Consider the following 27,700-nt stretch of genomic DNA (forward strand, 5'->3'; position numbering starts at 1 on the left):
TAACACCCTGGCACAAATAAAGCTGTTCTCAATGTCTCTCACTTCCCCCTGACAGGTCACAGGGGGTGTCCATGGAGGAACACTATTGAGGAGGGAGGGAGGGGAGAGAATTAGGGTAGTGACTCTAGTGGCTCGTCACTGTGTCAGATCCAAAAGACCTTGCTCATTTACTCAGAGTCCCAGTTTCAGACAGCTGTGAATGAATTTCTCATGGTTGGATCCTTTTGCTGCCTGTGACTGATGGGATGTAGATACAGAACATACAGTATAAGCTAGAGGAGGTTACTAGTATTCTGTGATTAGGGATGGGGCACTTATCAATTGAGCTTGGAGTGTGTGTGTGTGTGTGTGTGTGTGTGTGTGTGTGTGTGTGTGTGTGTGTGTGTGTGTGTGTGTGTGTGTGTGTGTGTGTGTGTGTGTGTGTGTGTGTGTGTGTGTGTGTGTGTTTGCGTGTGTGCGTGTGTATTTGTGCGTGCGAGTGTGTGTGTGTGTGTGTGTGTGTGTGTGTGTGCATGTGCCCGCGTGCGTGCTTGAATTCAGTGACCCAGGACTTTAACCTTTAAGTGTGCGTCTCGCTTTTGAACTTCTCCCTTTCTCCTTTTCCCAGATAGCTGATCCGTGTGAGCAGTCACTGTGTCGTCTCTTGCTGCCTGGCTGGCTGGGTGTTTCAATCTCAGCAGCCCCTCAATAAGATGACGGGATCTTTATTATTTCCCCTCAAGGTGTCCTTATGCCAGTAGAGGACTTAGGACCATAAATCAGCAGAGAGACGCACTCACCCACCCAGCACAGAGCAGCGCTGTCTGTCCTTCTTAGGGTACAGTTACAGCTACGGTAAAATGAGGACAGAATACAGGATACAGATGATTTCACTCACCCAGCTCTGTCTTTCTCAAGGGTCTGTGTCCCAAATGGCACCCTATTCCCAATATAGTGCACTACTTTTGACCAGGGCCTGAGTACTGTAGGAGTGCTTATCTAGGATCAGGTCAACCCTGTCTTATTTTTTATTTTATTTTTTTAACCTTTATTTAACTAGGCAAGTTATTCATTTTGATCTGTAAGGCAAAACTGATCCTAGCACTGAGACAATTTGTGAAAATGGGCCCAGTCAGTGCAGTTTTCTGGATTGATTATAAATGTGTGCTAACAAAAGGCTAGCTAAGTGTGGTTAGTTAATGCAAAGAGGATTGTTAAATCAGCAGGACTGGGTCTCTCTCTCTCTTCTACACCTCGTTAGTTACTCCTCCTCAGCCTGTTTAACCAGATAGATGATGATATCTCAGCGTTACATTCAGGCTTATTATCTTTATTAACAGGTTGTTGGGTTCACAGTCGGCTTATGCAAAGGAGATCAGTTTTAGGAGTATGGACTAACTAACTAGTGCCCCTCTGTTGTTAGTAGGGAGGAGCCTGGGCCTGGATATCTGCCAGCTTATTGGGTTGTATACCTGTGGTGATACTCTAATGGTCTCATTAGAATGTCAAAACAGTGACATTTAACCGTTGTAATTATCTGTCACCTAATATGACATATTATGACAGATGCGCCGCCATATTGCCTTGTTCTGAATGTGGTAGCCTTAATGCCATTATTGATTAAACTGTAAGGTTGCATTACATGGATCTTAACTACAAACTACCCAGCTCTTCTGCTAGATAGTTTTACTGGCTGGGCCAGTTGTGCTAGCTAGGTTGTCACTGTCAGGACTGACATGCTCTAGGTTAGACCATCTGTCAAGTAAATAATTAATAGGACAAATGAATAAATGAATATACACTGAGTGTACAAACTTTAAGAACACCTGCTCTTTCCATGACATAGACTGACCAGGTGAATCCAGGTGAAAGATATGATCCCTTATTGATGTCACTTGTTAAATCCACTTCAATCAGTGTAGATGAAGGGGAGGAGACAGGTTGACCAAGGATTTTTAAGCCTTGAGACAATTGAGACATGGATTGTGTATGTGTGCCATTGTTAGCAGTTGATATTATTCTTCAATAACACAGACCCCAAAGCAAATCAGGGGGAGGAAAATAGGTTTATTCAAAGAAGACAAATCATGCGGGGAGGTAGTTGTTCATTCTCCCCGTCCTCAGTGATTCTCTCCAGAGATTCTCTCCAGAGATTCTCTCCTGAGTGATTCTCTCCTGTGATTCTCTCCAGTGATTCTCTCAAGAGATTCCCTCCTGAGATTCCCTCCTGAGTGATTCTCTCCTGTGATTCTCTCCACAGAACAAAGGGACAGGATGTAGTTTTATAACCCAGCCCTGGCCTGTGGTTGACCAATTAGAATTCCTTGCACTAAAACTGGGCCAATGGCCAAATAACAAGTATACTATTTCAGACCATTAAAAACATAGCACACGTAGCTATGAGTTCAGGACTGATATTCCTAACAGAATCTAAACAGATGAACTGAAAAAGGACTATTTCCATTGATCGTCCCCTGCGTTGTGTATTTATCTTTGACATATTCTTACACCATGCAGAGGGTTAATGGGCAAGACAAAATATTTAAGTGCCTTTGAATGGGGTGTAGTAGTAGGTGCCTTGAAACACACAGGAAACAACAGTTTCCTGTGTGTATCAAGAATGGTCCACCACCTAAAGGACATCCAGCTAACTTGACACAACTGTGGGAAGCATTCAGTCAACATGGGCCAGCATCCCTGTGGAACGCTTTCTACACCTTGTAGAGTCCATTCCCTGACTAATTGAGACTGTTCTGAGGGCAAAAGGGGGGGGGGGGGGTGCAACTCAAATTTAGGAAGGTGTTCTTAATGTTAGGTATACTCAGTGTATTACCATTGATTATACAAATACACAAACAATACAATAGTGAGTAGGCATTAACATGGAAACACTCTTCACCCCCCTCCCCCCAACATGACAAGACCTGGGAAATACACAACATTCACAGCATTAGATTAGCAAAAAACAAAATGATCCAAACAGGTGGTGGCATGGAAGCGTTTAGCCTAGCGTATTTACACTGAACCAAAATGATCCAAACTGGTGGTGGCATGGAAGCGTTTAGCCTAGCGTATTTACACTGAACCAAAATGTACACGCACCATGCAACAGTTACAGTTCATATAAGGAAATCAATCAATTTAAATAAATGCATTATTGTATTGTTTGTGTATTTGTATAATCAATGGTAAATACACTGGATATACCTAACATTAAGAACACCTTGCTAATATTGAGTTGCACCCCCCACTCTATGGATTTCACGACTGGGAATACAGATATGCTGTATATCTGTTGGTCAGAGATACCTTAAAAAAAGTAGGGGCATGGATCAGAAAACCAGTTAGTATCTAGTGTGACCACCATTTGCTCTCATGCAGTGAGACACATCTCCTTTGCATAGAGTTGATCAGGCTGTTGATTGTGGCCTGTGGAATGTTGTCCCACTCCTTTTCAATAGCTTTGCAAAGTTGCTGGATATTGGTGGGAACTGGAACACGCTGTCATATACGTCGATCCAGAGCATCCCAAACATGCTCAATGGGTGACATATCTGGTGAGTATGCAGGTCATGGAAGAATTTGGACATTTTCAGCTTCCAGGAGTTGTATGCTGATCTTTGAATGGTACAACAATGGGCCTCAAGATCTCATCACGGTATCTCTGTGCATTCAAATTGCCATCGATAAAATGCAATTGTGTTCGTTGTCTGTAGCTTATAGCTGCCCACATCATAACCCCACCGCCACTATGGGGCACTGTTCACAAAGTTGACATCAGCAAACCGCTTGCCCACACAACGCCATTCACATTGACCTGACTGCAGGTCAATACCCTGGTGTGGACGACAAGCACGCAGATGAGCTTCCCTGAGACGGTTTCTGACAGTTTGTGCAGAAATGTTTTCGGTTGTGCAAACCCACAGTTTCATCAGCTAACTGGCTGACTGGTCTCAGACGATCCCGCAGGTGAAGAAGCCAGATTTGGAGGTCCTGGGCTGGCTTGGTTACACGTGGTCTGGGGTTGTGAGGCCAGTTGGAAGTACTGCCAAATTCTCTAAAACGACATTGGTAGAGAAATGAACATTAAATTATCTAGTAACCTCTCTGATGGACATTCCTGCAGTCAGCATGCCAATTGCACGCTCCCTCAAAACTTGAGACATCTGTGGCATTGTGTTGTTTGACAAAACTTGTATTGTTCCCAGCACAAAGTGCACCTGTGTAATGATCAGACTATTTATTCAGCTTCTTGATAGGCCACACATGGATTATCTTGGCAAAGGAGAAATGCTCCCTAACAGGGGTGTAAACAAATTGGTGCTCAACATTTTTGAAAAATAACTTTCTGTGTGTATGGAACATTTCTGGGATCTTTTATTTCAGCTCATGAAACATGGGACCAACACCTTACATGTTGCGTTTATATTTTTGTTCAGTGTACTTCACACAAAGTCGCCATAAATGAAAAAGCACACGTATTATTGACACTGCTGGACTGCACACGCAAACCGAATGCAGTTACTAAACCCTCCAGGAAACTCTCTATAGCCTATTAAATAACGTGTGCCTCTTTGAGCTGTCAGTGTGCCTCTTCAGACAGTCACAAATTTGATAGGCCTATGCACAAATCATTAGATAGGCATCTCTGTCACAGACATAAAGTCTGTTAACAATTCAGAGAAGCATTAGGGAAAATTCTATCTTCTCCTGTCCGGGAGCCTTGATTATTTTCATATCTAGTTCCAATCCCACTGAAACCCCAAATCCTGACTCCTGTCTGGCGTGAAAATGACTAACTTTATTCTGTAATCAATAGGTTGCGTTATCAAAGCACATCTCTCGCCTATGCATTTCAAAATACAGCTATAACATGTCCCCTGCTTCTCTGCGCTGTCTCGTACTTGCTGCCCGTATGTCACGTTCCTGACCTGTTTTCTGTTAGTTTTGTATGTGTTAGTTGGTCAGGACGTGAGTTTGGGTGGGCAGTCTATGTTTTGTGTTTCTATGTTGGTTTAATGGGTACCTGATATGGTTCTCAATTAGAGGCAGGTGGTTTTCATCTCCTCTGATTGAGAATCATATTAAGGTAGGTGGTGTCACATTGTTTGTTTGTGGGTGGTTGTCTCCTGTGTCAGTGTCTGTATGTTACGCCACACGGGACTGTTTCGGTATCGTTCGTTCGTTCGTTTTGTATGTAGTCTGTTTCCTGTTCATGCGTTCTTCACGTTATATGTAAGTTCGTGTCCAGGTCTGTCTACATCGTTTATTTGTTTTGTAGTTTATCAAGTGTATTTCGTTTCGTCTTCGTCTTGTTTAATAAATCATTATGTCACATTTTATTTTTTTATTTTATTTTACCGTTATTTTACCAGGTAAGTTGACTGAGAACACGTTCTCATTTGCAGCAACGACCTGGGGAATAGTTACAGGGGAGAGGAGGGGGATGAATGAGCCAATTGTAAACTGGGGATTATTAGGTGACCATGATGGTTTGAGGGCCAGATTGGGAATTTTAGCCAGGACACCGGGGTTAACACCCCTACTCTTACGATAAGTGCCATGGGATCTTTAATGACCTCAGAGAGTCAGGACACCCGTTTAACGTCCCATCCGAAAGACGGCACCCTACACAGGGCAGTGTCCCCAATCACTGCCCTGGGGCATTGGGATATTTTTTTTAGACCAGAGGAAAGAGTGCCTCCTACTGGCCCTCCAACACCACTTCCAGCAGCATCTGGTCTCCCATCCAGGGACTGACCAGGACCAACCCTGCTTAGCTTCAGAAGCAAGCCAGCAGTGGTATGCAGGGTGGTATGCTGCTGGCTTGCTTCTGAAGCTAAGCAGGGTTGGTCCTGGTCAGTCCCTGGATGGGAGACCAGACGCTGCATTTTGGTCGAATCACTACTCCTCCTCTTCGTATGAAGAGGAGGAGGAATTCCGTTACACCGTATGAGAGCTTTGATAGAGAATGTGTGATCAACAAGCGGTATGAGAGTAGATATGGATATTTTTCAAACAGAGTTGGTCCCCTGTAAGATACCTTGATATTTAAACTATTTCCTCTCTTCATCTCCGCGTTATTCATGAGCTGATCTCCTATCTGTATATAATCATCAACTCAATTTTGCCAAATATAGGAAATATTATGTTGTTCGTTGAAGGAGGTTATCTAGCAATCTTAGCAACTTTGGTCATTCGACTTTTGTTTGACTGCCGTTACAAAGTGTATGAAAGTGTATGATTCGACAACGCTATACTCTGGGTCCGCTCTGTGTTGAGATAGCCTACTGCTGAAATGCGCTGAATTCATTGAGAAACATGGTAACGCTCAGAATTTATGTACAGCCTGTTTTGCAATTCACAACAATGTCATTGGCGACCAAAGATATTTAGTTACTTTGTCATAACTAAATATCAGTTTAATTCCTGGTATTGAAACTTGGTCGATTTTCTGGAAAATATGAATCCCTAATAGTGAGTGAATGGCCGCTCTACTAGTTTCTACACAAGATTTTATGGAGTCGCTGGTTATGTAAATACTCACTGCAATGCAGAGGAGGCTGGTGGGAGGCGCTATAGGAGGATGGGCTGGAATGGAATAAATGGTTACGTAAATACACTGGAAACAACGTTCAACGCCGTTTTCCATATATTCCATTCCAGCCATCACAATGACTATAGCTCCTCCCCAGATGCAATGTAATAAACACTGCTATGAAAATGAATGGAAATAAGTGGCTACAGTTGGATGATTGTGTCTGTTTTATGCTGGGATTATATATGATAGAACAGGAAGTGATATACAGGAAGTGATATCACACTATTGTGTTTGGTGATTGGCTCAGAGAGGATTAAAGCGTCAACGATCCAATGTCCAGACAGACCACTGGCACTTATTCCTTCCTGCTGTTTTTATATTGCCTAAATTATATCAGGTTGTCTATGACGTTATCACAGGATAATGAAACCTGAGTGTAGATAGATTCCTGGCTTTGCAAAATGTGCCGTAAGAATTGGCCAGTTCCCTTTGTATTAAAGCCACTCAGATTGAAATTGCTGTAGAAATGGGTACAACACAGGCGGTAATCTGTGGTCAACCTCTGTCTACTCTAGTCTATCTGATCAAGAGGCCGGGCGGTCACAAGTGGTGACACCTCACCTACATCACCCTGTATGTCTACACAGTCATGCTAAACCATGCTAGATAGCCTCCACCTTAAATTGGGAATATTATATCATGGGAGGGGTTGAAATAGAGGAGTTTGAAAAAAAGCCATATACATTTGAGGTAGTTCTTGATACATATACTAAAATAGCTGCATGTGATGGGTAACAACATATCAATCCCCCCTCCCCCCCCGTGTCTCTTCATGTAGACTTCTTAGGCCCTAATCAACACACAACTTCAAACTCAGTTGAATTATAAGAAATAGAGGGGAGAATAATTGTGTATTTGGGTGGGGGGGCGGATAGATGTATGTTCTTTGCCCCCCTGTTCAATAATTCATCAAATCGGCCCAGCGGGGGAACAGACATAGATTTATGGCGTGTGATTGTGCAATGTCTGGATTTATCAGGGCCACGGAGGGAAAATTGACCACAACTACAAAAGGCTATTTCTGCTTTTATTTGATCAGCACGAGAACTCATCAAGGCTAGGGAGGGAGGAAAGGAGGGAGTGGGTGGAGGAGGGATGAGGGGGTGGTGGGAGGAGAGGAGGAATGGAGGGGGGTCTGCAGTTTCATTAAGGGCTGATGGGGGCCCCCTGGTGCATCCCATCTTCATTTTCTAATCCTCCTTCTCTCCTCTCTCGGCTCCGGTCCCGGCCCAGCGACACATTCCTCATTCTGCCCCAGTCACCCGATTAATATGAAACTGTTACAAGAAAATGAGAGTTTATTGATTTGTTTTAAGGCACAAGTCTGTCTGAGGCCCAGCTAGAGTTATTCAGATTCACAGAGGGCCCATAGATAAGTGATTCCAATAAGGAGACACAGAGCAATGTGGTGGAACAGAGAAGATAGGTGAAGGGAGAGAGAAAGAGAGAGCATTGACTCGGGGAGAACATTTGATCTCTTTTACAGAGGACTAATAGCCTTTAGTGTTTCAATACTTTTTGGTCTGTTTTGTTTCTGAGGTGATTTAATTTGGCGATAGAAAGAGAGAGAGAGAGAGAGATAAAGAGAGAGAGAGCGAGAGAGACTAGGAGGGATATGGATAGTGGACAATCACAATGGTAATGTTCCTAAGGGAGGGGAGGATAAAAGTCAAATGTAAGATTGCCAGCTAGCCCCCCAATGACACTTCCTCTTCATGGGAAAGCATTGGGATGTGACCAGCGTGGGGGGGGGGGGGGGGGGGGGGGGAGAGCGAGAGAGAGAAAGAGAGAGAGATGCATACCTCTGCTGCAGCTCTCCACAACACAGATCCTTCCTTGGGGCGGCAGGTAGCCTAGTGGTTAGAGCGTTGGACTAGTAACCGAAAGGTTGCAAAATCGAATCCCTGAGCTGACAAGGAAAAAAATCTGTCGTTCTGCCCCTGAACAAGGCAGTTAACCCACTGTTCCTAGGCCGTCATTGTAAATAAGAATTTGTTCTTATTTGTGTAACGGGCTTCCTCCTTCTCTTCATCCGAAGAGGAGTAGCAAGGATTAGACCAAAATGCAGCGTTGGAGTTATACATATTATTTATTTACATAGAACCAGACGAAGACGGAAAACTCTTGAACAAAATACAAAACAACAAACGAAGTAGACAGACCTGGACTACGAACTTACACGTAACGAAGAACGAACGAACAAGTACTGACTACAAACAAAACGAACGAACGATACAGTCCCGTATGATGCAACAAACACTGACACAGGAAACAACCACCCACAACAAACAATGTGAAAACACCTACCTTAATATGGCTCTCAATCAGAGGAAATGAAAACCACCTGCCTCTAATTGAGAACCATATCAGGTCACCCATTAACCAACACGAAACACATAACATAGACTGCCCACCCAAACTCACGCCCTGACCGACTAACACATACAAAATAACAGAAAACAGGTCAGGAACGTGACAATTTGGTCAAATAAAAAAATTGAATAAAAAAAAAATCCCAAAATAGCCAGTGATCTGTAACTGGACCTTATGAGGGGGACGGAGGCTCTGGCAGAGGTTATCTACCAGACCTATAATGGGAAATGTGGCATGTCATATGTACTGTACGGTATGTAGGACTCCTACACCCCCACACTGTAGCTCCACTGACCACAAGACCCATTAGCTGGCCAGCGGCTTTTTCTCCCTGTGGAAGGGTCCTGTAGGAATATCCTCTCATTTTAAACACTCCGTTTGATTCCTCTGTCTCAATATTGAATGGTGCTGTACTTCCACAGACATTTGCAATGACGTTGATATCTAATTGGGCAGAGAGACAGACAGACGTTCATGATAGAATGTCTATGACTAGTATTACAGAGAACGTCATTCAACAGGATCCACTTAGATTTATAGGAGTGTCGTTATACTGTCATGAGGGTGTGTTTATTTTCTTATAGCATTAATAAAATGTGCGTCCCAAATGGCACCCTATTCCCTATGGGCCCTGGTCAAAAGTAGTGCTCTATAAAGGAAACAGGGTGCCACTTGGGATGCAAAGATGAGGTCTGTCCGCATTGAATGTTCCTGAATTGTATCTCGTCAAAAAAATAACAAAATATATATATAGAGAGAGAGAAAGAAATGTAGTGATTGATAAAATATTTGGATTTGAAGCTGCTCTGTGGTGTCAAGTGCTATCTTTGTTCTGTGGATTAGGCAGCTAGCTTGCCGAGTTTTCCATTTGTGCGCTCCTTTGTGAGTTGTCTTCTGGTCTTTGCTGTCACAAGTTCTGAAGGTTGAAGAGAAAAGCGGTGTCAGAAAGCTGATTGGTAGCGCAGAATTTCTAAGACAATCTGAATCTTATATTCAGCTACTTTGCCACACTGGATTAGGATGATCTAAGAGGGCTTTGAGAGCCCGATACAAATCAGGCCAGGGAGAAAAAAAGCACAGGGGGAAATTTTACCCTTTTTGTCCTTCGAAGTTAATTGTTAAAGTTATTTTCCCTCTCTCTCTCTCTCTCTCTGTTGTCAGAGCTGCTCTCTAGATAAAAAATGGAGTCGTTTTGTTCAGGCATGTATTATTTTTATAGACCTGTGGTAGAATAGACAGGCACACACATGTACGCAGTAATATGTCTTGTCATCTCAAGTGTTAGTGTTTCTATCACTTGATTTTAAAGGAAAAAGAAATGTAAAGGCCATTAGTACTGTATGATGTTCTATACATAATATTATATGCATTTTCCCCCTTATTCTTCTCCACTTCCCTATTCTAGAGGACTAAAATGAATGCCAGTTTTACTCAGTGAGTGTTACAGTGTTAGCCTGCACAGTGGCTTTGCTTAGAATTCTCCGGTCAACAGATGAAAACAGCACATTTCAGTTTCAATTGTTGTTGATCAACCATCAAGAAAGTGTATTGCATTTGCAATTTGTTGTTAATGCAAGAAAATACTGTGAACTTTATCCTTTTAAAATCTGTCTGCGATATCTAATGTTCCAATAGTGATACAACAGCATGAATCGAATATTTGTCAAAATGTCTAGAGTTAATTACTTGATTGAGTGAGTGATTGATTATTTGCTTTAGTGGGCATGGTACATTGTATGTGTAATGTTTAAGTCTGAAGATCTGTCTAGCACTGTAATTTGTTATCAATGATAATATATCAGGTCTGATTCAGTAGTATAGTATCCAGTCCTCTCCTCTCCAAGCATTCCATTTCTTGAAGTAGGCTTTAGTTGGGAGAGGGAGATTAAGGCCTCCTGGAGAAGTGGCACAATGCGGTATTAGAGGCTGAAGAGAGAGAGAGAGAGAGAGAGAGAGAGAGAGAGAGAGAGAGAGAGAGAGAGAGAGAGAGAAAGAGAGAGGGAGAGGGGGGGTGGAGGAAAGAAATAGAGGGAGGAAGAGAGAGACAGAGAGAGAGAGGGAGAGAGAGAGAGAGAGAGAGAGAGAGAGAGAGAAAGGGGGGGGCAGGAGGAAAGAAATGGAGGGAGAGAGAAAGACAGAGAGAGAGAGAGAGAGAAAGGGGGGAGAGTACATGAGGAAAGAAATAGAGAAATAGAGAGAGAGGGAGAGAGAGAGACAGAGAGAGAGAGAGAGAGAGGAACAGAGAAAGAGAAGGAGACAGAGAGAGAGAGAGAGACAGAGAGACAGAGAGAGAGAGAGAGAGAGAGAGACAGAGAGACAGAGAGAGAGAGAGAGAGAGAGAGAGAGAGAGAGGAACAGAGAAAGAGAAGGAGACAGAGAGAGACTAACTGCTTCTCCACTAAAACTGGAGCTTGGCTGTCACTGGCCTGTTGAAGGTTACTGTAATCTGGCCACTATAACAATATGTGGACTGGAGAAAGGCCTCTGCAGTTAATGGTGCAACTGTGGCATATATTGCGTTGGCAAAAAGCAAACAGGGGGAGATTGAAGATAGTTTAACCCACAGACATTTAGCAAGATATGGAACTTTTTAAAATTATTATTATAAGAATTTTTTTTTTTTAAATACAAGGGAAGTGCACATTAATCAACATCAATATTACTGGGGGTTGGTGTTCAACTCAATACTAGGATGGTGTTCTTAATGTTTTGTCCACTCAGTGTATATGTATATATAGGAAGGTAAGGTCTTATAAACCTAAACAGTGTTAACCACCTTCTTCACCTGTTTTATGAAGGTCAAGTCCAAAATTATGCAGAGATACTTAAAGTTAGACTTTCAGTTTCTCCTCATTGACAAAAATACCTAATTGGGAAGGGTCAGTGATTTTCTTATAAGTACATACAAACAGTCTCGTCAATATTTAAACGCAGGCAAGAATCCGCCAACCATTTAGAGATATGGACTATAGTTCCAGTTAACTTGTTAACATCTTGTCTGTTTTTTGAGTGTACATACAGTACTGTATCGTCTGCATACATCTGCATGTCAACTTGTGGGCAAGCAAGTGGGAGAGCATTTATATAGATGGCAAACAGAAGGGGGCCTAATATTGACCCTTGTGGGACCCCAATGTTATAGTAAAGAGAGTCATGGAAAAGAGCGAGGAAGAGAGGGAGAGAGAGCATCATCTGAGCGTTTACAATTCTGTTCTGTATGTCTGTTTGATTTGTGAAATTAGAAGACCTTGTCGTTGAGCTGCCAAATATTACTTCGCTGCCCTGAGCTTGGCAATGTCCACGTCATCTATCATTTTCTTACGATGGACTATGTTGGCATGGAAACTTTCCAAAAACCTTTTTAGTTTTTTTTTTTTTTGGTTCCTGAAAGCATTTGGGTTATTAGACAAATTAAGTATAAGGCCTTCTTTTGCTTTGCCGACTTCATTTTCATTCCTGGCGCTGGTGCTTTTATCATAAGTACTAGATAGTCATTAATTTATAGAATCAACGCCGGGAACATCTTTTGTGATCTCATATTAAATTTCCCCCCGAATCCACCCCTTGGCAAAAATTACTCACATCGTTAAAAAATATTTAATTAGGCTGTAGTTTATACAGGCTCACGGGGGAGTGGTGATTTGCATGCGGCAGGTCGTCCTGCGTACTGTGTGAGGGAGATTGGATGTGAGAGGGGTTCTGCGGGTCACAGGCTCAGCCAAGGACTACCATTTGCCAAGGTCAGGCAGGTAGCCGGGTGCTTCCCCTGGGTCCCGTCCAGCACACAGAAAAGACAGCTCCAATTGCCCTTAATTACTGGCTTCCTTTAAGCCACTGGCTGTCTGTTTTTGTTTTAGAATACTCTCAGCTTCTGATGCCGACGATGCTGTAGTCATATCTGTGTTCCCCTTCCATTTGTTTTTGAACCAGGAGATACCCAGAGATATTCACTAGGGCCCTGTTATTAGATATTCTACGTGAGCATGTGGTGTGATACCACTCTGGCATAGAAAACACACACACGCACACCGAAGATGGGTGCTGCTTTTGGCCTCTATCCAACATGATGCCAGGTTTATTTTCAACTGTAACACTTAAGAGCACATGTCTCTTATTCTTCTGTCATTAGAGGGTTTTGAGGGTTTATTATCAAGGCTGGTGGGCCCTCCCTCTTTTTTAGACAGCTGTTCCTAGAATAAGTCAGGAATTACAGTGCCTTCAGAAAGTATTCACACCCCTTTACTTTTTACACATTTTGTTGTGTTACAAAGTAGGATTAAAACTGATTTAATTGTCTTTTTTTGTCACCGATCTACACAAAATACTCTAATGTCAAAGTGGAAGAAAATTTTGAACATTTGTAAAAAAAAAAAAAACCAGCAACAACAAAAAACTGTATATATCTTTATTAGATAAGTATTCAACCCCTGAGTCAATACATGTTAGAATCACCTTTGGTAGTGATTATAGCTGTGTCTTTCTGAGCCAATGTTGGATTGTGCAACATTTGCCCATTATTCTTTTCAAAATTATTCAAGCTCTGTCAAGTTGGTTGTTGATCGCTGCTAGACAACCATTTTCAGGTCTTGCCATAGATGTTCAATTAGATTTAAGTCAAAACTGTAACTCGGCCACTCAGGAACATTCACTGTCGTCTTGTTAAGAAACTCATGTAGATTTGGCCTTGTGTTTTAGGTTATTGTCCTGCTGAAAGGTGAATTCATCTCCCAGTGTCTGGTGGAAAGCAGACTGAACCAGGTTTTCCTCTAGGATTTAGCCTGTGCATAGTTCCATTCCATTTCTTTTTTTATCCTGAAAAACTCCCTAGTCCTTAATGATTACTAGCAAACCCATAACATGATGAAGCCATCACTATGCTGGAAAATATGGAGAGTGGTACACCATAATGTGTTGTATTGGATTTGCCCTGAACAAACATAAAGTTAATTGTTTTGGCACATTTTTTGCACTATTACTTTAGTGCCTTGGATGCATGTTTTGGAATATTTTTTATCTGTATAGCGTTCCTTCTTTTCATTCTGTCAATTAATTTAGTATTGTGGAGTAACTACAATGTTGTTGATCCATCCTAAGTTTTTTCCATAAACAGCCATTAAACTCTGTAACTGTTTTATAGTCACTATTGGCCTAGTTTCTTTCCTCTCTGGCAACTGAGTTATGAAGCACACCTGTATTTTTGTTGTGACTAGGTTTATTGATACACCATAAAAAGTGTAATTAATAACTTTGCCTTGCTCAAAGTAATATTCAGTGTCTGCTTTTATTTATTAATTTGTATCTACTAATAGGTGCCCTTCTTTGCGAGTTATTGGAAAGCCTCCCTGGTCTTTGTAGTTGAATCTGTGGTTGAAATTCACTGCTCGACTGAGGGACCTTACAGATAATTGTATGTATGGGGTACAGAGATGAGCTAGTCATTCAAAAATCATGTTAAACACTATTATTGCACACAGAGTGAGTCCATGCAACGTATTGTGACTTAACCAAATGAACCACATTTTTACTTCTGATATTATCATGCCATAACAAAGGGGTGGAATAGTTATTGACTCAAGACATTTCAGCTTTTAATTTTAAATGAATTTGTAAACATTTCGAAAAACATAATTCCACTTTGACATTATGAGGTATTGTGTGTATGAACAGTGACCCCCAAAATCTTTTATTGTCCCCAGCACAAGGTGCACCTGTCACGTCATGCTTCTTGATATGCCACACCTGTCAGGTGGATGTATTTTTTGGCAAAGGAGAAATGCTCACTAACAGGGATGTAAACAAATTTGTGCACAAAATTTGAGAGAAATACGTTTTTTTATTATTTTGGAACATTTCTGGGATTTTTTATTTCAGCTCATGAAACATGGGAGCTGCACTTTTCATGTTGCATTGATATTTTTGTTTAGTTTAGTTAGCTCCGGCACTAGCTACTCAAACCCAACAAGAACAGCAGTTTGCCATTTGAAGAAAACTGTATTTTTTTCTACTTTCCTTCTTCTTTTTAAACTGCTGAGCTTTATGCCAAGTGTTATCAACGAGGGCAATGTAATATGAATCATTAATACAAGAGTAATTATACTCTATCAAACGTGTAATATTCCATTTAGCTAATGTTAAATGCGGTAATTAATTCTGAACCCTAGAGCCAACATCAATTTATTGGATTAGTACTTCACAAAGTCACACCGATATTTTAGACATGTGTGGAGGGAATTTTGAGTCATCTGTAATGTTTCTTTCCTCGTGGGATTGTCCTCTACAGCTCGTTCATATTTCATAATTTAATATGCATGTTTGAAGACTTGTTATTTATTTATTCATGATTTTACATACAGTTTACAGTTTTATTTGGAATTTTACATATGATAATTTTTCCTCATCTGAGTGTTGACTTAAATGCGTTTTTTTTATTTTTTTATATTAATAAAGTGGCCTTTAAAGCGTCTGTAATCGGAAAAGGTTCCTTGTGCAGTCACAAGTTATCTCTCTGCCCCTCCTCGACTCTTTGTGACGACACACAGTCTACTTGTCTCTGGGGGTTTCTAAAACATACACACAGACATTTCATCATTTCAAGTCTGGCTCTTGATCATGCATGTGTGTCCCTGCTAAGGCCAGGTGGCAGGCGTGATTATTACAAACAGGTTAAGCACTGCAGAGCGGAGGTGAGCCACACACACACAAACAAACACACAGACACTGCACTTGTTTGATGCCAGGGAGTAATTGTGTCATAATGAAGGGGTTGTCTCCTGGCAGAGGGGTCCCAGTGCTTTTGAACGGGGAGCGATGACACACGGGGAGCGATGACAAACCCCTCAGGGTACAAAGGCAAGGGGTGGTTGGGGAGATAGGGGTGAGAGAGAGAGAGCGAGAGAGAGAGAGAGAGAGAGAGAGAGAGAGAGAGAGAGAGAGAGGAGGCAGGCTGTCCATCATGTGATGATATTTGACAGTGGTGATTATTGCTTTGATGGAGCAGAACACTTAATAAAGGAAGATGACATTTCTGAAGCCCTACCTAATTAAGGGGCTTCCTTTTAAAACAAAGAAGTATGCCATTAACTCCTTTTTATGTTTGGTGGTGGTTGAATCAGATATTTTCATCATTAATATGAAACTCTATTAGGAAACTCATTAAGTGGTGTCCTTTTTACTTTTGAAAAGCATACACTCTTTTTCCTTTTTTATGTTTGGTTGAATCAGAAGTTTTATATGAATATCTTCCTTCTTTCCTTCCTTCTTTCCTTCCTTCCTTCAGAATCTGTCAGGTGTAATAGGCGTAGAGGGAGGTTCATGGGGGGAGATATTACTGCGTGACCTTCTACAGAATAAGCATGTTGCTAAGGGCACCGGACCTGACGATAGCTACCACACCAGCCTCATTTACAATGCAAACGCAGCCGCTGTAATCCAAGTGTCCTTTCTGCAATCACAGAGTATAATCTGCTGCCTCTCTTGTAATAGACAACACTGGCCACTTTACTGCCCGCGACGCCACACAATGAATATTTGAGCCTATATTATTTCTCCCCCGGCTATGCATTGTTCTCATCTGGGCATCAGCAAAGATTAAGGCAGATGAGTGCATTGTTGAGCCACTTGTGTGGAAAAGGAGGCTCATTCTAATACAGTTAAAATAGTCATTGGTCGTGTTCATGAATTATAATGGGCAACAAAAGGTTTGTCTGCCGCCAAAGCCTGTGAAAGAGAGATAGCTTTTGGCCTGATTCATCTCCATTCTGAAATAGATTTTAAAGCACTTTGTGTAATGCATTCACCAGCCAGTCAGCACTGGGCTGGCACATTCACGCCGGCCGCACGGCACGGGCTACTGTCATCTCTTATTATTGTATCTTAATCCAATTATAAATGGGATCTCTCATCCTTAGTCCAGTAATCCATGGTAGAGTGTTGCTCTTTAGGTTAAAGACTGATGTAAAATGGTCTCTCTTTTCTAAGGGGGATGTGATTATGTCACTCCTTTGTCTGAGGGGAGATCCAGCCATTCGTAATCTGTAGGAGTTCCTAACCCCAGCCCAGCCGCCCGGCCTGGCCCCCTCAACCCTCTAGCCCACTCCATCTCTATCCCCAGCCACCTCAGCATCCACCTCTCCAGCCCTCTGAGAGAATCTCATTCCCCCTTGTTCTAGTAGATAGATAGAAGCCAGAGGCTGTGTCCCAAATGGCACACTTTTCCCTATATAGTGCACTACTTTTAACCAGAGCCCTGTGGACCCTGGTCAAAACGTAGTGCACTGTAAAGGGAATAGGGTGCCGTTTGGGACGTAGAGGGAGACTCTGAGAAGACTTATTTATAATGTACCGTCTTCTTCTTTCTGTTGCCTCCTTCTACTTTATCTAAAGATATATGCATTGTGTCATGATATCTCTAACAGAACTCTGTCTGTCTTTATCTAAAGATATATACATTGTGTCATGATATCTCTAACATAACTCTGTCTGTCTTTATCTAGATATATACATTGTGTCATGATATCTCTAACAGAATCATGTCTATCTATATCTAAAGATATACAGTGCATTCAGAAAGTATTCAGACCCCTTGACTTTTTCCACATTTTGTTACGTTCCTCATCAAACTACACACAATACCCCATAATGGCAAAGCGAAAACAGGTTTTTGCAAATTTATAAACAATACAAAACAGAAATACCTTATTTATATAAGTATTCATAAATGACTCAAAATTGAGCTCAGGTGCATCCTGTTTCCATTGATCATCCTTGAGATGTTTCTACAACTTGATTTGAGTCCACCTGTGGTAAATTCAATTGATTGGACATGATTTGGAAAGACACACACAGTTGACAGTGCATGTCAGAGCAAAAACCAAACCATGAGGTCGAAGGAATTGTCAGTAGAGCTCCGAGACAGGATTGTGTCAAGGCACAGATCTGGGGAAGGGTACCAAAACATGTCTGCAGCATTGAAGGTCAACATGTCTGCTTCCCTCATTCTTAAATGGAAGAAGTTTGGAACCACCAAGACTCTTCCTAGAGCTGGCCGCCCGGCCAAACTGAGCAATCGGGGGAGAAGGGCCTTGGTCACGGAGGTGACCAAGAACCCGATGGTCACTCTGACAGAGCTCCTTCCAGAAGGACAACCATCTCTTCATCCCTCCACCAATCAGCCCTTTATGGTAGAGTGGCCAGACGGAAGCCACTCCTCAGTAAAAGGCGCACGACAGCCCATTTGGAGTTTGCCAAGACGCACCCAAAGGACTCTGAGAAACAGGATTCTCTGGTCTGATGAAACCAAGATTGAACTCTTTGGCCTGAATGCCAAGCGTCACGTCTAGAGGAAACCAGGCACCATCCCTACGGTGAAGCATGGTGGTGGCAGCATCATGCTGTGGGGATGTTTTTCCGCGGCAGGGTCTAGGAGACAAGTCAGGATCGAGGGACAGATGAACGGAGAAAAGTACAGAGAGATCCTTGATGAAAACCTGCTCCAGAGGACCTCAGACTGGGGTGAAGGTTCGTCTTCCAACAGGACAACGACCCTAAGCACACAGCCAAGACAACGCAGGAGTGGCTTCAGGACAAGTCTCTGAATGTCCTTGAGTGGCCCAGCCAGAGCCCAGACTTGAACCCGATCGAACATCTCTGGAGAGACCTGAAAATAGCTGTGCAGCGACGCTCCCCAACTAACCTGACAGAGCTTGAGAGGATCTACAGACAAGAATAGGAGAAACTCCCCAAATACAGGTGTGCCGAGCTTGTAGTGTCATACCCAACCCAAGAAGACTCAAGGCTGTAATCGCTGCCAAAGGTAAAGGGAACCCAAAGGGAAAAAACTATTTAATCAATTTTAGAATAATGCTGTAACGTAACAAAAGCGAAAAAGTCAAGGGGCCTGAATACTTTCCAAATGCACCGTATACATTGTGTCATGATATCTCTAACAGAACTATGTCTGTTTGCTGTGTACTGTCCTGCCTAGAAGTTCTTAGATACGCATTTGGACCTAAACATGTTGGAGAGACTCAGGGATTTGTTGTTTTCATGACAGAAATGATTCAGAAGCTATTAAGCTATTACTATTAAATAGTCATGGCTTAGTGATACCATTTGAGTAAACAACGGCATGGGTGGTTTTACCTTTGTGATGAAAAATGTAAAGACGTGATGAAAAAAGTGTACATGGGTATTGTTTTCATACCGTCCAGTTGACCTCTATGAAATTATGAACGTTATGATTTTCACTTCAAAGTTGGGACACTATCAAGTTTGACAACAGAGACCTCATTTGGTTTCATTCGTTTAGCGTGTCCTCTTGGACAAGGACATCACTAAAACAAAGAAATAATAATGATAACATTGTTGGGTAATAGGTTTGTTTATCTATGTTTTTCGTATCTACCTTCATGCATTTGCTAAACTTGCCTCACGCTTGATGTAAAAGCAGCCTATTCGACAGACAGAGGATGTTCATGCCATAAGAATGAGTAGATATAGAAATAAGAATGAGTAGATATAGAAATAAGAATGAGTAGATATAGAAATAAGAATGAGTAGAATTTGAATGCTCATGTTTAGAGGTTCTATATCTGTTCCACTCATTCTAATTCTATGGTTCATCATGCCATTTGATTCTAGTGAAACTATAGGCTATGTTCAACCACTTTCATCAGCCAACTATATTTTATGGTTTTAATATGTTTAATTGATTTTAAGTCATGTTCTTGGCTACACCGGAAGACACGCCAAATACCTTGTAAATAGTAAACACATACAGCTACAACAGGAAGTTCACTTCACGGTTTTGGTGTATCATTTCACTTCTTAATCATTGTTTCTGCTTGGGATGATAATTTATGAAGGACTAAATTGCTTAAAGGGATTTGACATTAAAGGGATTATTCCCATGTAATCCTCTGGTCCCAGTAGACCCAACCTGATCAGTGAGCGCTGCATGGCCAAACACCACCAGCGCACTTTAGGAAATACCAACACACACACACACAAACACACTGAAGGAAATACCAACGCCATGCAATTGGATATTCAAGAAGGAGGTTCGTATTAGAGGCAGAGACATATTAACAGCCTGCTGGTTTTCCTTGTCATCCCCAATTAACGATGGCAAATCCTGTTTTCATCCTAGTAAATGAGAGTGTTTAAAGGTTAGGGGATTTCATTTATTTCATTTTATAACTAAAGCAGCTTGTAATTTTCTATGGGTGTTAAGTTTGAATTTTGGGAGGGGGGTTAGAATTAGGAATGGGAATGGTGTTGTTACAGGATCCTGTATACCTCTGGAGACACACACACACACACACACATACACACACACACATAGGTTCAGCCTATTAGGAGAGTAAAGGCTGTTTTAAAAACAAGACAATATACTCTGGACTGTGTGTGTATCTGTGTGTAGGTATGTGTGTGTGTGTGTGTGTGTGTGTGTATAGGTATGTGTGTGTGTGGGATGTTGCTGCATAAATACTAATAGTCCCTGTTCATGTCTTCCTCCCTGCAGGTGGAGCTGACAGGCAGCAGTGTGTTTGACTACGTCCACCCTGGCGACCACGTTGAGATGGCAGAGCAGCTGGGCATGAAGCTGCCTCCAGGCCGAGGCCTCCTCTCTCAGGGCACTGCCACAGAGGACGGCGCCAGCTCTGCCTCCTCCTCCTCACACGCAGAGACCCCCGAGCCAGGTGGGCTTTACAGGGCACCCGCCGCGGGCAAAGGAGGAGGCGAGGGAGGCAGATGGATGGGAGATGGTGGGGGGAGTGGGAGAGGGGGAGAGTTGGGGATGTATGGGAGACAGGGGGATGGAGTGGGAGAGGGTGGGGGGGGTGGGAGAGGGGGAGAGTTGGGGATGTATGGGAGACAGGGGGATGGAGTGGGAGATGGTGGGGGGAGTGGGAGAGGGAAGAGTTGGGGATGGATAGGAGACAGGGGGTGGGGTGGGAGATGGTGGGGGGGGTGGGAGAGGGGAAGAGTTGGGAATGTATAGGAGACAGGGGGATGGGGTGGGAGATGAGGGAGACAGTGGAGAGGGGATGGGGTGGCTTTTAATGAAAAAACTGATTGGTGTTAACATTAGAACGAAATGTGCCATCTTCAACATGGTTTCAAAAGGGAGAGCTTTTGGCATTTTTATGCTGTTTTGTAATTGCTTTACTTCGGTTATTTGAAAAGCTATTATGAGTTTGGGTGTTTGGCTGGCATACCTGATTGTGTTATTGTTTTTACAATAGAGTACAGACAGTTTAGACCATGTCAGTACTGAGTTGCTGCATTTTATCCTTGTAGTGTCAAGTAAGAACAACAGTAGATTCATTTGGCTGTTGACTCTCAGACCAGTCTGTGGGGGTTTTCTGTTATGAAGGGTGGGTGTGTGACATGATACGTCTGATGAGTGTCTCCAGCAATGCCCCAGATCCTCACAGGGACAGTGGAGAGAGAGACTGTGAAGCCCAGCCGTACTGTAACACGAGCTTACCCACCCTGCCTCCTTCCCCAATTTAATTAGAGAAGGAATTGTATAGAAGGAATGAAAAGAGGTGACATTCCTCATTGGGATTCTTTTCAGGCCTGTTATAGGCTTTGCCTTCCAAATGTTCCCATTTTCATTGTGTTGTACTGATGATAATTTAAGTATTAGGGGGAAATCCATTTATAAATTAAACAAAATGACTTGATATCCATCAGTCCCTTAGTTCATCAAGCTGTTCAAACAGGAGGAAGATTGGCTGGTCGGCCCGGGTCTTCGGAGAGACTCAGTAATTAGATCTGCGAAGGATTTATTCTTTGCTGATTGGGGCTTTAAATTAATTGAAGTTCCACATTTGTGGTTTTGTCCTTTTCGTGCCTTTTTTTCCCGGCAGGAGATATTTCACACTGGCAGAGCAGCGGAAGAAGAGAGGAGAGGGAGAGACTGTGTAGGAGTGCTTTCCAATGTTCATTTCTTTGGCGAGGAGAGAGAGAGAGAAAAATAAAGAGGGTATCTAATGAGCGTTAGGGCTCCTGACATTGAGATTTATTTGTGTACACAGGGACTATGAATGGGCTGTAGGAACAGAAAAAGGGCACCCAACACTTTCCCACCTCCACCACTTCCTGTCCTTTTCTCCTTTTTCTCTCTCTCTCTCTCTCTCTCTCTCTCTCTCTCTCTTTCTTTCTCTCTCTCCCACTCTCTCTCCTCTCTCTCTCTGGCAGCCAAGTGAAAGAGAAAGCGGGCAGTGTTTAAGGGAATGCCAGGTTTTTCCATCCTCTTGTCACCTCCCACTTTACCCGTAAACACACACACACAGCGACCCCCCCCCTCCACCACACACACACACACACACACACACACACACACACACACACACACACACACACACACACACACACACACACACACACACACACACACACACACACACACACACACACAACTCCACCACAGAGCTCCTGTTGTACTTCCTCTCTCAGCTCCACCAACAGGGATGTCACATCTTCTTCCCCATCCATACCTGCAGGATATAATAGTGTTATCAACAGTCTATTTTGCATACATGCAGCAGACTGGGATTCCTCCCCCTTCTCCTCTCAAGGGCATGTCAGCTTGGTAATAAAGCTGTGAGTGGGGTGTGTGTACGTGTCTGAGCAGACAGTCTTTTTCTTGGAGATAGTAATCCTGGGTGTTTGTCAACAAGGTTTCTTTGGTAAGTATGAGAGTGGAGCAGGATGCACTAGCGATGTGATTATTTACATTTGAGGGTTAAGTGCCTTCCTCAAGGGCACATCGGCAGATTTTTTTTTAACCTAGTCGGCTCTGGGTTTCGAACAAGCGTCCTCTCGGTTTTTCTTCTGTTTTTATTATATGAAGAATCATTTTGGGGGGGGTCATTTTCTGACTAAAGATTGCAGGAAGGGAATAGAGGTCGTTGAATATTTCACCCAATCAAGACGACAATACGGGTTAATAAATATACAACAGTTTTGCATTTTAGAATGCCAGTATAAAATCGTTTTCAATAGTTGTAGTGTTGCTACATACAAATGCACATGAAGTATTTTGGTCCAATCAAAGCAAAGCTTTGTTTGTTTACACTGAGATTCCAGAGAGGCACAAATTCTTCTTTTTCAATATATTTCTATCCATCAGTCTTCCTCAGGTCACACTAGGGAGTAATTTATTGATTGGAATTCATTTGAACTCCCAGTAATGTTCCCCCACAACAATCCTATATAGCATGTCTCTCCATATGAATGTTTTGGAACGTTTACGCCACTGTCTAAGGAGGAGACATAATTAAGTTTCAAGTTTTAACTTCATTTGCCATATGTGGGCAGCGGAGCTCTCGCATTAAAAACAGCATTTTCTTTTCTTATCACAGGAAGTAGTGTCCAGTCAAGGTAGTGCAGTTCAGTCTTACATCATTCAAATGAGTTCAACAATATTCTGTTCATTTAGGGGTAAAAAGAAAACTAATTGACATAAATAGTTCATTATGTGTCACAACAGTCTTAATTGTCCAAGGCATTGACTTATGTAAGGATCATAAGTCCTTGATTATTGTTGCTAATTATGCTATTAGTACAATGAATGTGAATAATTCTGTGTAATTGTACACATTTATCATAATTAGGAAGTTACCAAAGTTATTGTCATCTACATTTTACATCATGTAAAGGACAATTATCATTAGTTTCTCAAAAGATAGAGCAGCTGTAGAGCTGTGGGCAGTCGTGCCGGATGGGCTGGGGTGTATGTGTTGGACAGTGTTTGTGTATACTGTATGTGTTAGGCAGTGTGTGTATATGCGCTGGGCAGTGTGTGTGTGCGAGCATGTGTGTGTGTGTGTGTGTGTGCGAGTATGTGTGTGTGTGCGTGGACTTGGTGAACTCCTATCCCAGTAGGTTAGACCTTTGATTTGTGTGGATCCTCCTCTAGCCTTTAACAGGTGTCTGCTGCATGTGACATTTGAAATGCAAATAAAGCTCTTTGCCAAAAGCCCCAGAATCTACCCTTGACAAGCCAGAGCAACCCCCTCTCACACACATACACACAGAAACACACACACCTGGTATGAGGGTCTGAGTCGAGGGCAGGGTTCTCCACCGTGGTATGTGTAGAAAAATATCTGTCAGAAAACACTATTAACTCCATAGACATGCACTGATCGTGGAAATTCAAATTCACACTTTTATTATGGATTTGCAAATGTGCTTCAATGAATTAAATAAAACCACTTTAACAAAGAAAGACTAAGTACGGTGCAATTATTATATTACAAAATTATTATACTAAAGCAAGAATTAGCCATTTTAAAAACGGGCATGCTCTCCTAGTTTAATTGGATTTTTCAGAGTACATAATGAGCAATCAGAGACTATTATTAGTAGACTTTTCTAATGACTTTTTTAACTAAGACTAGAGGACGTGGATGTTCTGTTTACAATAGGGCATGAAAAAAGGCCATGGAAGAGTTGACTGACGACATAAGAGCTCACTGCTCCGATGTGAAATACATCTCCTCATACTCCACGTGAATATCTCTCATAAATATAGATTTTAATGTCATGTAGGTTGAAATCAAACTTCTGAAGTGATATGTATAATTGAGAATATTATTTGACTACAGAGATCAGCTTCTGCTCTGCGTGTGTGTCTATGTGTGTGTGTGTGTTTTGGTGTGCGTGTGTGTGTGTGTGTGTGTGTGTGTGTGTGTGTGTGTGTGTGTGTGTGTGTGTGTGTGTGTGTTTTGGTGTGTGTGTGTGTGTGTTTGAATTATCCCCAACCCCAGCTATTGTCCTGGGAAATAGGAGAGGAAGGAAACAATGACCTCCACCTGTTCTTGTGAATTAATGTTAGCCAGGAGAGGATGGGAGAGGAGGGTAGAGGAGGGTAGAGTAGAGGAGAGGAGAGGAGAGGAGAGGAGAGGAGAGGAGAGGAGCTAGCGTCTTCTCTGGTCCTGCTGGAGGAAGGGTGGGGGTGTAGGAGGGTGGTTGAGTTAGGCCAGGCTCTCCTCCTGGCTGATAGACCTGCTGGAGGAAGGGTGGGGGTGTAGGAGGGTGGTTGAGTTAGGCCAGGCTCTCCTCCTGGCTGATAGACCTGCTGGAGGAAGGGTGGGGGTGTAGGAGGGTGGTTGAGTTAGGCCAGGCTCTCCTCCTGGCTGATAGACCTGCTGGAGCTGTTTATAAAGTGCACAGACACACACACACACACACTCGCCTTCTCTCACTGTCGCTCCTGGCCACAGTCAGCCAGAGAGGAAGTCTTCAGAGAGGCCCAGGGGCTGATATGCAGCCAGGTTGGTCGTGTTGGAGTAGTGTATAGAGGCTGGTTGGATAGGGTGGCAGGTTGGCTGTGTTGGGGTCATGTGTGCTCAGATGTGATACTCTTACACAGGGGCAGCTGTCACAGATTTGTATCTACCATAGCGCCCGTCCTGCCTCATTTATAGTCTGCTGGTGAAATTGCTCTCTTTTAGATGTCTTGTAGCCCAGAGTCCATATTGTTCTTTGGTGGTGTGGGCAGCAAGGCAATACCATGCAGTCATATTGTACAGGCTATATGTGGAGTGTACATTTCACAGACGTGTATGTTCACAAATGTTGTGAAGGGTTTAACATGGCATGTTGTGACGGTGAATACTGTAGCTGGTGGCTGGTGACAGTGGATCCCGTCCCAGTCCATTCCAGCCCTGTCTAGCAGCATCAACCAGCGTCGGTTTGTTCTCTCTCACGTCTCCCTCTGATTAGGAATGCAAATCCAAGTGTTTTGTTCATCTGTCTCTGTCAATACGAGGATATATTCAATTAAATAAACATCAGTCTTTGTTGTGATGCCCCCCTTCTCTTTCTTTTATCTATAGAAACAGTCAGTCTACAAAGCAGACAGAGCTTATGTAGCTTAGAATGGAAATGCCAATGGAAATAAGGAAATGTGTTGCGTCTTGTGTACTCACCAGGAAATATGATATTTGCTGTCCAATATTTATTATTTGAAACATGCCCGTGACAAAGATTTCTGGATTTAGCGTTTGATTTTCATGTCGGTTACTTTCAATAAGGAGATAGGAAGTGGGATTTATGCTAGTTTCCTGTGACTGTGAGATGTGGTCTCCATCCCAAATGGCCCCCTATTCCCTATATGGGCCCTGGTCAAAAGCAGTGCACTAAATAGGGAATAGGGTTCCATTTGGGACACAGTAGTGGACTGTGCTGTGGCATTGAGTTCAGAGCGACTCTTTTTCTTTATTATTATGAGGAAAGTCCCTTAAGGGATCCCACTTCACAAACCTGCTGTGGTAATCCCAACAAATTTAAGGTCAATAGAGCAGGATAATTCGTATTGAAATATATTATTTTATTGATGAAATGAACACAGTAGCAATTTCCAGAATTAAGTCAGAAGGAATTGCAAACAACCTACAAAGAAATATCTCGCTATTGTCTTTACTACTGTAAGTGTGTCTGAGGTTGCATGCGGTGTTGAAAGTAGTTGGTTTTCCTATATATAAATCAATATAGCTACCTATATGAATTGAGATTAGTGGTTGTTTAAACAAAGCTTGTACTGTGTGATTTCTGTGAATGATCTACCTGTCTTGGTATCCTAATTCAACACTCATAAAGCTCCTAACAGGGTAAAAGTCGTAATATAGTCCTTGATTTTCTGCTTGCAGGGGTAAAAACCATAAGTTACCTTAGAATGATGAAAGTACATATCAGTCCATCAGATAGATTCTCTGTCAAAGCATCAGTGTGGGTGTTGATGAACTAGGCATCGTAAATAAAGGCCTACCTGGCTCCTCGATCGCTAAGACAAATGTTTTTTAATCATCCGATGTGTTCATTTATCCCAGGGCTCTAACTTTAGCCTTAAATTAAGCCTCTTGCTAAAGCATAACTTGATTTAACATTTTTAATAAATCAAAATACCCATCAATCATGGCTAGCCTTCGTGTGGCAGCAGGTCTTTGATAAAATGATTCACTGCTTGCTGTATTTTTCCTTACAAAGCACTGAATATATTGTATTTTCTGTTATGCTTATAGCTGTAGTTTTAACCCAGACTTTATTCATAGACCCCACTTTTAGATATGAAACTAGTGTGTATTGATGAATTATGAGAGTGTTGTTCTTGCTTGTGTTATTTATCAAATGAACCCCCTTCAACAAGGCCATTGTCCCCGCTGTGCCTCTTACACTTTTTATATCAATTCTGTCACTTACAGTTGGCTGTGACTGTGCTCAGTTATACATATTTGTTCTTAATGCAGATCAATGTTAGACAAGGAAAGCGTTCGTCTGAAAGCTGACATCTCAACCACTCTGTAGTGTAATTATTCAGGTTGCAGGTGCAGCCAATTATGTAGTATTATCTAGAGTCCGTCTGTGTACAACGCACACCTCTGACAGCTAGTTGACTGTACATGAAGACAATGGCTTCTGCTGTAACCCCTTAAAAAGCCCTTCCCACATTACTCAAAAGACTTATCAATGCTTTTGAAACGCATGTGCATTTCCATCATCACTCCTCCTAGTACCCGGAGCTGCTCCCAGGCGCTATCAAACCGCTCGGGCTCGGCGCCTACATACGCAAAACAATCCCTAAAGAGGAACAAAGAAACTAATGACAGCTTAGCCGGCCTAAAAGATTGAAAATTCTGTCACGTTGAAAGTACAAGATCACTGGAGGAGGAAGGCATCAGAGCTTTGAAAGACAGAGGCAGGATCAAGCAGTCTCCTGACTATTAGAAGCCA

General features: G+C 42.4%; 1 protein-coding gene across 1 annotated transcript in view; it reads left to right on the top strand.

The window, feature by feature from the left end:
• The window catches only part of LOC120060046 (neuronal PAS domain-containing protein 3), a 199,374-nt gene that overhangs the window by 132,571 nt on the left and 39,103 nt on the right, over positions 1-27,700 (top strand). The window contains exon 7 of the mRNA XM_039009108.1: positions 20,475-20,652. Coding sequence (XP_038865036.1) covers positions 20,475-20,652 — 178 coding nt within the window. The remainder of the gene's footprint in view (positions 1-20,474; positions 20,653-27,700) is intronic.

This window comes from Salvelinus namaycush, chromosome 15 (genome assembly GCF_016432855.1).
Source record: "Salvelinus namaycush isolate Seneca chromosome 15, SaNama_1.0, whole genome shotgun sequence".
Lineage (NCBI taxonomy): Eukaryota > Metazoa > Chordata > Actinopteri > Salmoniformes > Salmonidae > Salvelinus > Salvelinus namaycush.